Genomic DNA, 12,326 nt, shown 5'->3' with positions numbered 1-12,326 from the left:
TAGGCAGCTGGGTCTTGGCCATGCCAACAGCCAGCAGATCATATCTGGTTAGGCCTTTGTTGTCCTTGCCTGTACAGAAGCATTCTGGCTTGCACTCCTCTTGTCTTGTTCCTCCACATCCCCAACTAGGTTTCTCAAGAAGCCGCACCCTGGCTTTGGCCTATAACATACAGGGCGTGTCTACATGAGACACGTTACTGCACAATAAACTACAGTGCAGGAAAGTGTCACAGTCTACATGTGCACAGCATTTACTGTGCAGTGAATAAGGCTACTGCACATTTAGCAAGGACCTGTAAATACAGGTAATTAAATTAACAGCGCAGTAGCTACTGAACAATAGCATACGTGTAGACACCGAGTAGGAGCAAATTTGATTCTGGTCAGCCTAGACAGCAGGCAGCCACAGGGAAGAAGGAGCTCTCTGTCCCCAGTCCTGGTGCTGCTTAGTTTTCTGCCCTCTATCTGGGCTTCTGGTTCCCAGTATGCAACTGGGCGCTCCAGAGGGCAAGTGGGACCTGGCAACCCAGCCTTCACTCACCCCCAAGAAGCAGTTCTGAGCAGAGCAGAGCTGGAAACTCTGGTGGGCAGGTCGGGTTCCCAGCCCTCATTCACCCTCCAGATTTCCCAGCTCCCCACGACGCAGTGCTGCTCCAAGGGGCGAATGGGGGCTGGGATCCCAGACTGCACTTGCCCTCCAGAGTTCCAAGCTCTGCAAGATGTGGATCTGCTCGGGGGGGGGCAGGCAGGGCTAGGAACCCAAGAAAGGCAACAGCCAGCGAGCCCTGTGCTCCCCTACACCCTGCCTCGATGCTCAGCAGGAGGCTCACTGGGAACTGTCTGGCAAGCAGGGCTTTGCCAAGCAAGGGGGCACAGAGCTCACTGGCAGCTGCCCCACTTGCAGGACAGTTCCTGCCCAGCGTCCTGTTGAGCAGGGGGGAGGGTTGCCCCCCCCAATTTTTTAGTACTGTGCCCAGATTCTTAGTGTACATGTACAGTACATTATATGTTCAATATAAGGCTAATATCTACCTCAGAGCTACATGTACCTACCTGGTTGCCATTAATTTTGTGGGAGCTAGGTGGACACGTATGGGCTCTGGTCTTGCAATGACTTAGATATGTGCTTGCCTTGATGTACCATGTGTAGTCCCACTGAATCCATTTGGTGCGCTAAACTGGAAACTAGGAAATAATTCAAAATTCTGGTTTGGATGCATCTCTCAAAATCCCAAATGGGATTTGTCTACTTAAAACTTCCTTCCTTGTCTATATACTCCTAATGCTTCCTTTTGTTTTTATCCATTACTTTATTCACTCTTTTCAGATCTTTGCCTTTTGTTCTTGCTGTTACAGAGCATTACAGAGAAATCAACTGATTATTATTCCCGTCAACAGCACTTTCACATTTGGGCACATCTGGCAGAGTCTTCTAATAGCCTCCATGAACAAGCGGCTATGTCAGATTTTTCCTCTCATGACAAAACAGAAGCTACATTTCATCCAGAGGGAGAGTTCGCTTTTAGTACCAAAAATATTGAAAAAGAAGTCACAAATGTCCTGAAAAGACCCACTCCATCTGATAAATTATACCCTGCCTTTCAGGATATTATAAATCAAGCTGTTCTAGAAGTACAAAATGCAACAAATGAAGATGGATCTCCTTCATTTAACAGTTCTGAAGATTCTAGGTGTCTTGGCAAATCCCAACAACATCGTGAATCTTTGGGTATAACATCCGTTCCTAGAAAAGCGGCTTTACGTACAAATAAGTATGCATCAACTCAGACAGACTCTGAACAGGTTGAGGAGAGAGTTTCTGAATCCATAACGCAAGAGGAGGCAGTGGAGGAAGCACCACGCCCATCAAGAAAGAGCCGGCCACGCTCACCTCATAAACCCAAGCCAAAGTCACCCACTGAGGCACCTCCACCCAAACCAAAATATGTGCTACCTCCACTCCCAAAAACCAAGCCAAAGCCACCGGTTGAGGCACCTGCACCTGTACCCAAACCAAAGTATATGCCACCTCCACTCCCTAAGAGCAAGCCAAAACCACCAATTGAGGCTCCTACACCTGTGCCCAAACCAAAATATGTGCCACCGCCACTCCCTAAAACAAAGCCTAGGTCACCACCTGAGAAACTTCCACCCAAACCAAAATACATGCCACCCCCGCTTCCAAAGCCTAAGCAGAAGAAGCCAGAAAAAGTAAAAGAGGAATGTCCACAGGATCAGGTAGCTTTGCTTTTCCAAACTTACCTATAACATGTATGTCTGTGGAAAACATGAGTGCAGTTATTATCCCATCATGCTTTCCATTATGTGAGCCCACTTCATCATCTACAAGATTTGTACAAGAATCCAGGATAAATTATATAATTTTACTTAATTTCTACCTGTGAGGATGTAAAATGCACACTGTAGGTAAGATGATAGGGCTGTGTGAAGCTTCAGGTGCTGATTTGATTCAGAGGAGATTTGGCCTGACTCGGTGGCCAAATCTCCGAATCTGAATTCAATCAGGGGATGAATTAAAAGGTCTGAATAGGTTCAAAGCTCTCCAAATAGATCTGGAAAAGATTCAGAGAGCTTCGGGGATTTTGAGCAGTCCCTGCCCACTGCAGCAGGGAGCTGATCCTGAACTCTGAGCTGGTAAGTAGGGGTGGGGGAGGGGGCTGCAAGACGGGAGGAGACCAAGGGGGGACCCCTGCCAGGCCCCATCCCCTGCCTGTTCCCCCACCCCCCCCAACCTCCAAGCACTCCCCCAGACCTCCCATGGCTGCCCCACCTGCCCCAGCTCCCAGTGCTTTAAATAAAAGCCCCTACTCACTGGCTGCTGCCCAATGGGAGGGTGATCCCTGCTGCCCCCCATTGCCCCATGTTGTGTGGGGCTCTGCCATGAGCCCCTTGACCGTCCCCCCCCAGCCTCCCCATGGCTGCCCTGCCCACCCCAGCTCCTGGCCTTTAAGAAAAAAATAAAAATAAAATAAAACCCCAAACTCACCGGATCCTGCAGCAGCCTCAGGGCTTCTGAGGGCTTGTGCAGAGCCCACCATGCAGCGTGGGGCAATTGGAGGCAGCGGGGAACTACCCCAGGGCAATATCCACTGAGTACAGGCTTTCTTTTTCAAAGAGTGGGGAGCTGGGGCGGGTGAGGCATCTATTAGCAGGGCTGGGAGAGCAGGCGGAGGATGGGGCCTCTGTGGTTTGGAGATTCAGCTGATCTGGCAGTAGCCAAATCAATTCAGGACAGTGATTCGAATCACTGAATTGAATAACTGTCCCCCAAATTGACCGAGTCCGAATCTGAAGCAAATACTAACAGCTTCGCACAGGCCTAGTGTCAATCAGGAATTATGTACCTTAAAATGTTAAATATTATTTGTTAAATATTACACTTAAAAGGTGGTTTAAAACATATATTTTAATGAATTGTTTTTGTTTGTTTCTTCTCTTTTGGCCACTGGGAATATGACTAGCCCTTTGCCTCACCTTTGCAAAGAAGCTTAATTGAAACTGCTGCCAAACGTGTCCTTTGCAAGTATAATTATGAAAAGTCACTTTCAGAGAAACTTGGATTTATATCAGTTCCTGTAACAAAGGTTCTCCTTGAAATAATGTTTGGCTTTAAAAACTTAAAAGGCAGCAACATAAAAATATCATCACAGATTAACTGGGCAGAAGTTTATCAACAGATACAGGCAAAATGTTCCACTAAATCCCAAAAGCCCAGGGCAAAAAGAAGTGACAAAAAGATCCCTCCAAAACCGACAATGATGAGGGGCAAGGCAGAATTCAGTAGGAAAACTCCTAAGAAAAATACCACTAGTCTGCCAGACATAACTGAGTTAGTACCTCTAACTTTCCCTGAAGATCTACCACAAACTGGAGAAGACTCTCAAAAGCAGGATTCTGTTGAACTTTTCAGAGAAATATCATCTTCTACAAAATCCAGCATTGTACTTGATAGACAGAGAAAATTATCCGTTGCTTTATTCAGCACTGAAGACCAAAGTTCAGTAGAAGTTGTGGAGCGATCCTCACTTTCGCGAAGGGTGAGCATCACCAGTGGGAGCGTTAGAAAGTCCTCAACTGTTTTACTGCACACGGAAGAGAATTCTGTAGAGCACCTAGAGCAAGCCCCGTCCTCCCGAAGGACAAGCACGGTGGCAGGGAGCAGCAGAAGGTCCTCGGCTGTTTTACTGGGCACCGAAAGCCAGGATTGTGTAGAGCCACTAAGGCAATTCTCTTCTTCCCCAAGGACAAGCATTGCCAGTAGGAGCGCCAGCAAGTCCTCAGTTGTCCCGCTGGACACCAAAAGTAATTCTGTGGAGTCTCTAAGGCAGCCCTCCCTTTCTGAAAGGGCCATCACTGGAGAGAGCAGTCCAAAATCTTCTACCAGTCTTCCCGACATGTGAAATTTATCTGCTTAAAATAAATAGATTTATAGTTTTGGTTTTTTTGCCAGATTTCTTCTACTTTACACCCATAGCATTCCTATTATAAAACTGTGATCTACAAATGATATGTCTGTTAGGTGAAAGGAAGTTAAATTTTTCCAAAACTTCTTTGCAAATTACCCCTTCTTTCCACTTCCAGCCTTCTGGCCAGCCTTGGGTGACTGAGTCCAGTTACAATGGCTATTGTTAATTATTTGTATGACAACAGTACTTGGAGACCCATCTGAGAGCAAGGCTCTGTTGTGCCGAATGAAATGAGATCTAAAAATATTCAGTCTAGAGAGATATCATTACAATCAGTTTATCAAAAGACTCAGTTTATCAAAGGACAAAGAAGGTGACAAAGGAAAAGGACTAGGCTGAGCCATAAAACAGTTAAGGTTTTAATCCTCCATTGCAGCTATGGAGCCGTCCAGCAGCTGAACATGCATGCTCCACTGCATGTTATCACTCCTAATTTGCACACATGCAAGGATCTGATTTAAAGGTCTCTCTTGACTGCAGTGGGCTTTTAATCCAGCCCTTAGCGCGATAAGAACTGGGCTCAGCATCCCTTTCCTGAAGGTTACTAGCAGCCTGAAGAATGGGCCACAGGAAATCTGAAAGCTAATATGTTCTCACTAAGCAAGGGCTTGTCTACATATCAAGTTGTACTGGTTCAGCTAAAACAGATTGATGTGGGGCATCTCTGCCTTGCCTCTCCACTGTGCCTGCACCATGAAACACATCCCTCCCTCCCACTCGCTTCAGCGCATCCTGTGCCAGATCACATAGGGAACCATAACAGGTCGGCCAGGACTTGTGCCAGGCCCAGGCTTGGCTTTCACCACACGGCCTAGATACACAAGGGACATTCAGGATGCCCAAGTCCTGAAATCATATCAGGACACTCATCTGGTGTTTTCAGTGAGGTTCAAGGCCTGCTACTAGTCTAGGCTGTCACAGTGCTAGGGAAGCATGCATGGAGGGGATGCTTACATGAGAGATGTGATTTGGGGAACAGGATGCCCCAGAAATAGCACAGCATGGCACCTCTGAGGAGACCCAGGGATAAGCAAGAGGTTGCTACCGTAGTTTGCTATGGAGGGGTCAGATGATATGTTCTGTGCAGCCAAGAAACAGAAGCTTAGGTAAAAGAGTTAGTGACACCCAAGAAATGACATTTCAAGTCCTGATTGAAATGAACTATTGTTCAAATGGCAGCAAACTCTTTGCATAGAGGGAGGTCATCACTGCAGCTTGTCACAGAAGGCCTCTGGATTTGCAGAAGTAACAAAACAGGTAGCTGACAACTGCCCTGAAAAGGACAGCTCTGGAGATCCAGCATCTCTTCCCTCTTTTCCACACTAGGACAGCCTGTGCCGTCAGTGGCCTTCTCAGTAGGGGTGTGCCAAACGGGCCCTATATGATTCGGATTTGGTATTTGGCCCAAATCAGGCACAGTGATTCGATTAATTGATTCAGATCACTGTCCCCGATTTGGTTTGGACGAATCCAAATCTGAAGAGTCGATGCTGATTCAGAGAATTAGCGACTCGGACGTAGACACAGCTTCAAATATTTTTCTACATACCTCGAGGTACCAGCACGGCCCGTGATCACTGTGATGGAGCGTCCCATGGGAGTGGGGGGGGGCCCCCCGCATGCTCAGTGGCAAACCCAGAAGTGGACCAGAAGCACTTCCACCAGCTAAATCCAGGGGCTGAACCAGAAACCTCATAGACAGCAGTGTCATCACATCTGCAGCGCAAGGGAGAAGAGCTTAGATCTGATCATGGCAAAGCTCTGTCCCCATAGTATTATTACACCACACTAAAGCTTTCTAGCAAGCAACCTCACACAGCACTCTGCAGGCAGCAGCTTCTTGGACCTTGGCCTCACAATGCCTGGAATACTTTAATCCAACGGACAATGGGATCATTTCTACTTAAGGATCAGGCTCTGGCCCTGGAATAAAGGAATTAGGTTCCTTCTAGGGAAACAGGGCCTGGGCCTAGGGCAGAGCATGTGGTTCCTAAGGGGGACTGATGTGCCTCCCTCCTTTTTATGGACACAGAATACCGCACTCCATCAGGTCCAAGCTCAAAGTGACGGGGAAGTGTGAAATCACAGCATGTCCAAGCACCACCCATGAATCCAAGTGGAGACGAACACAGAGTCAAAGACACAACTGGATATGCACTTATCTATATTTTATTTGTTATTTACCTATTTAAACTTAATTCTCTTATTTACAGAACGACAGAATTATGGAGGATGGCCCAGAGCATGGAGCTGGAGGGCAGACCCGCAGCGGCAGGAGAAGTCAAGGTACTGGCCAGCAAAACAGCTACACGAGCCATTCCTGGAGGATGAGCAGGAGACAGCAAATGTCCTCGTCTCGCCATGAGCAGCAGTGCTGTGGGAATACTGGATTGCCTCAGTTCAGGGAAGCAGCAGAGACGGCAAATGTCCTGGTTTCTCACCAGAAATACAGGATCACCTCATTTCAGATAAAGCAGCAGCAGTGCTGGAGAGACACTGGATCTCCTCATTTCAGGGAAGGAGCAGACATACTACAGAGACACTGGATCTCCCTGCTTCAGGGAGGGAGCGGCAGCACTGTGGAGACACCGGATCTCCACGTTCCTAAGGAGAAGCAGCGGTGCCGTGGAGTCGCTGGTCTCCTGGAGGAGGAAGGGGAGGGGATGACACTGGATCCACGCAGTTGTCCTCTTCCCATATGCTGCCAACACCTCTGTTTGGTTGCTGCAGAGTCGAGATGGAGGAAGCCTTCTGGGACAGCCCCAGTGACGGCCTCCCATGATGCATTCTGCCTGCCACCACTTTCAACAGCTTCCACTTCTGCTTTCCCTCGAGCAGCCTCTTGCCATGATCGGAGAAGCTCCCAGTGGCCACCAAGCTCGCAGCAGTGGGAGCGCCCCATGTCTGGGAGCAGCTTCCCACTCTGCTCACTAACCCTGAGCTTCAGCTGGCCCTATTTATAGAGGAGCTGCTGACTGCAGCTGACCAATCACAGAGGGGCTATCCATATATGGCCATCAGACTGTCCTATAGCCGTCCAAATGTCCATATATGGTCATCAGGTTCGGTGACCATTGATTGTCCATATCTGGACAACTCCTCTCCGGTCCTCCCCAGTTGATCCAGGGGAGATAATGAGAAAGCCCAGGTGCGTCCCACACCCTTCTTTCACCATTGCAAAATCAGGACTGTGGCTGCAACAAACACTTTTAATAATAAATCTCCTTGTCTTTGCTTTTCTCATCTTTGGGTTTCCCTGCTTTGCTCCAGAAATGTGGGGCACAGACCCCATTGCCCATTGACAGCTGAGCTTCTGCAACAAGGAGCTGGGGCTTGAAGGGAAACACCCACTCCCAGGGGAGTCACACTGAGATCCAGCTTGGCCAGATTCATTCCCTCCTCCCGCTCGTCTCGTGGGGACATCCCTTCCTTCCGGGACCATGCCTGGGACCATGAGCCGTTCTTTTCCTAAACTGCCCGCCTCTATGGGCACAAATGGACTTGGACTGAGCACTAAGCTCCAACTCGTTGGTCGATTTCAATTCAAGGGGAGAGCTGGCATTTAGCCGTCACTCACTCCTCCTGCTGCACCGATATGTCAGGGCTATGTCAGCTGTTTTACTGAGACTTATACTTGAATCTATTTATGAGCGTACTGAGGAAATCAGCCGGTCCGTCAGTCCTTAGTAAGACACCTCACAACTTCGTCTCTTATGAGATCAACCTGGCAGTTGCCTCACAAAGGCCTATGCTAGGCTCTGACATCAGGCAACACAGGGCCAGTGACTTCACAGACACTTGGGTCTTCAGGCCAGCTGAGTGAAACATCACAAAGCATCCCAGCTAAGGAAAGCAACCTCACACAGCCCTCTGCAGTGACCTCGCTTGATGGCTTTTCCCTCACAATCCCTTTAAGCAGTTGTTCTTCCAAGAGACACTTGGCCAAATTCTAAAATCAGATTTGGGGATCAGGCTGAGCCCCGGCAAGAACACAACATGGCATTTCTAGGGAGACAGGGACAAGCACAGGGTAGTAATGTGGATTTGCGGAGGTGGGGTAGGTGCTGCCACGTTGTGTGAGGGGGACGTTCTGTGCTCCCGGTAAGGAGAGACCCCTGCGTGATACAGGAGGAAAGGAAGAGCTCAAATGCAGGCAAGAGGTGAGCGCTTCGGTGAACCACGCCTGGTGACAACAGGGAATGTCACTTCGCTTCTTTTTGGACGTGGCTCATTCAAGTGGCAGCAGCTTCTTGCATGTGGGAAGTCATCACTGAAGAGTGCCACAGAAAGTTTCTGGATTTGCTGAAATCAGAGAGGAGAGGGGTGAAACCTGAACACAGGAGGACATCTCAGGGGATCCACTGACTCCCCTCCCCTCCCCAAACCAGGAGACTGAATGCAGCACTCCTCCACTGAAAGGAGCAGATCTGATATTTCTCCAGAGCACCAGACCCACTGGCTCCCATGTCCTAGTCACAGGGCTCCTCGCTGCTTTGGTCCGCCTTTGCCCCATACCAAAACATATGTGACCAAACATGGCCATAAAAAAACACTCCAAAGTCCCGTGCCCATGTAAGGGCAATGCCCACAGTCATAATAGCTCTGTGTTTCCCTAGATGGGCGCTCTGAGCAGATACGGGCCAATCTGATGGCCGTATATGGACAAGCCAAATCTGGTTGGCCCCCGCCGAGTGATGACATGGGACCGGTCTGACCAGCAGCTCCCTTATAAAAGGGCCCAAGCGGTGAGCCCCTCTCTCAAGCCAAGGACTTCCCATCAAGGCGAGAAGCTCCTTGACAGCAGTGTTGCCCCGAGAGAAACCACACGAGAATGGCTCAGGGGAAACGAAGCAGAACGACCAGCGCAGAGAGGTGCCGCCACAGGCTGCGGAGGGCAGAGCAGAGGCTTAGAGAGAAGAAAGGGCGGAGAACCGTCTGGCTGGAGAGGAGGCCGAGGCAGGCACCCCTCAAGGAGGAGGTGGTGGAAGAGAGGCTGGATCACCATGCTTGGGAAATAGATGAGGGGGCCTGTGGAGACAGCGAAGCCTCTGCTTGGGCAGAAGCTGAAGAGCATAACGAGGCACAACCCCAAATAATTATCTGGAGGAATGCTGCAGCTATGAGAGTGTATCAGATCGACTTTGTGCACTGAGGGAGAAGGGGAGGAGACATTGCCCTTACGCTCAGGGTCAGTGTAAAATGGGAAAACCCTAGAAAGAAAGAAGCCTCTGCACTCTCAGGGCAGGGAGCTAAAAGGCGACACATCCTGCTGAGACACGGCAATCAGCAACGGACCCAAGATCTTGGAAAAGTCACCGGCACGAAATCTAACGACAGAAACCCTCTTCCTGCTACCAAGCAGCCAGAAGAAGAATGGCTCAAGACCAAGGCAGCACACCCAAGCTGTGTTTCCAGAGCCAAACTGGTCTTTGGTGGAAACTCAGAGTCTCCTAGAGCGCCAAAGAGAAGATCAGCTCCTTCTTGCAAATGTCTTCCCTGTCTGATCCTGCCAGCGACTCCTGCTCCTCTCTGACTGATGTCCCCAGAGCCTTTTAGTTTCTCATTAAAGATCATTTTCTCAGGATTGTGATCTTCTCCTTATTTTCTGTAATCGTTCCTTGTTTTAATAAGATAAATAAAAATCAATATACGAACTGTTCAGTTCCACTATTTAGAGCAAGTCTTGATAAGAGAGTGTCGCTCCGTGTCTCAGGCAAAACTTGTGACATGGGTGTTTGTGCAATTGCGTCTGTCCTGTGGCACCGGCGGCGGGGGAGGGGGCGCATATCTTCCTCTGAGTATTCAGATCATCTTATTTTTACGAGAGGCCCAGCAGTGAATTGAACTGATGCTCCTCAGTCTCTGCTCTTACTATCTCAGACAGGGGAATAGATGAGAAGACATCTCCTGTCTGTGCTGATCATGCTGTGGATGCCTGGGACAGAGCGCCTGTCTCAAGCTCTTCACTATGGCTAATGTTTCTCCATATAGAAAGAGTCCAGCACCACAGTACAGAGGGCCCAGGGGGCCATTATCAGTGCCCATCTGCACAACCCAGCTGTAATAAGGCAAACCTGCTCTTCTCATATCATTTCTATTGCAAGCTTGGCATTTGGCAGAAAAGAAGTCGGTGTAGACTAGAAAATCCATCAGCTGTCCAGAAAGATACTGCCAAATGCTCTGTCCTGTGGCAGTTTTCCTTGGCAGTCAGGAGGGCTGTGAGCAGCAGTGAATGAATTGCATGTCCCTGTCCCTGCTGCGTTTCCTGGTGGACCCTGACCATAAAAACAGGCACATGGCTTCTGCTCAACTCTGGCTGCACAACACTAGTGTGCGTTGCACACCCCTCTGGGTCCCAGGCAATGAATCTGGAGACCTTTCTTGTGGCCACAAAGTATCAATCGCACCCCACAGATCTGACATGAGTTGACCCTGAGGGACAGGAGCCTCTCACTAGGATGAACAAGCCAGTTCATCTCAGCAAGTCTCTGCTGTGCTTGTTCCACCTCTGGCACATGGCGGGCTCCAGTCGCACACGGCTGACTTCCTTCCATCAATGCATGCCTCACATCTGCCTGCACTGTTACCTCCGCTTTTGTCTGCCTGCTTTTCAGCTATACATTCCCAATGCTGGGCACTCAGGCCTATGCTGTGTGTGAAGGGGAGCTATCACATCACTTGCATGTATATCTAGCATGTCCATACAGCATGTACATAGAGCTATCACATCACTTGCAGGCACATGTAGCAATAGCTCTTCTCTCCTGGTTCCAGGGTGTCCTGGATCTGGCAGTGGGGGTTTTCCAAGAGACTGGAGGCAAAGCAGCTAGGAGACTGCTCACAGACACCAGCTCTGATCTCTCCCTCAGCTACTGAGGAGGTTGCGTGGAGCCACAGCCCCCAGAAGACCGGGGTGGCAGAGCCACACCGACAGTCCCCTCCGCTTCTCCCCCCACTCCCTGCATCGGGCAGAGCTGGAGATCGCTGCATCCCACAACTGCACCCTGCTCCAGACAGCAAGTCACTACAGGGAGCCCAAGTGACTTTAAACTCTCCAGCTGGGAGGCACAACACGGGTCATACCTCTCTTCACATCAGAAACACCCTGGTTTTGAAGGCCTTCAGTGTACACCTGCACTGGGAAATGCTTCAAATGCTACATCTGCCAGCACCCACAACGTGATGGCTACAGAGCGCTGTCTATACGACAACGCCAGGACAGCAAGAAATTCTTCATTAATGCCAGTCAGCACTGACTTTGGCAACAAAGGACATCTCTGTCTAAGCCACCAGTCCCTTCCATTTTACATCATCCCTGGCTTCCAGATCTTGGCACACAAGAAATTCTTAAATTTGGCATCAAAGGAACTCATGTCTCAGGGATTAAGAGCCAAGAAGGTTAGGGAACCATAACAGGTCGGCCAGGACTTGTGCCAGGCCCAGGCTTGGCTTTCACCACACGGCCTAGATACACAAGGGACATTCAGGATGCCCAAGTCCTGAAATCATATCAGGACACTCATCTGGTGTTTTCAGTGAGGTTCAAGGCCTGCTACTAGTCTAGGCTGTCACAGTGCTAGGGAAGCATGCATGGAGGGGATGCTTACATGAGAGATGTGATTTGGGGAACAGGATGCCCCAGAAATAGCACAGCATGGCACCTCTGAGGAGACCCAGGGATAAGCAAGAGGTTGCTACCGTAGTTTGCTATGGAGGGGTCAGATGATATGTTCTGTGCAGCCAAGAAACAGAAGCTTAGGTAAAAGAGTTAGTGACACCCAAGAAATGACATTTCAAGTCCTGATTGAAATGAACTATTGTTCAAATGGCAGCAAGCTC

The 12,326-nt window shown here is 49.4% G+C and overlaps 1 protein-coding gene across 1 annotated transcript; it reads left to right on the top strand.

The window, feature by feature from the left end:
- Positions 1-2,166: 2,166 nt before the first annotated feature.
- Positions 2,167-4,421, top strand: LOC149857688 (uncharacterized). Its single transcript, XM_090062757.1, has 2 exons — positions 2,167-2,238; positions 3,483-4,421. Exons 1-2 carry the CDS (start codon positions 2,167-2,169, stop codon positions 4,419-4,421), a joined length of 1,011 nt encoding a protein of 336 aa, XP_089918883.1.
- The last annotated feature ends 7,905 nt before the right edge of the window (positions 4,422-12,326 follow it).

Source organism: Crocodylus siamensis, chromosome 9, assembly GCF_052110815.1.
Source record: "Crocodylus siamensis isolate JL-2025a chromosome 9, ASM5211081v1, whole genome shotgun sequence".
Taxonomy (NCBI): Eukaryota; Metazoa; Chordata; order Crocodylia; family Crocodylidae; genus Crocodylus; species Crocodylus siamensis.
The sequence above is the reverse complement of the archived record's forward strand: the minus strand, read 5'-3'. Positions and strand labels throughout refer to the sequence as shown.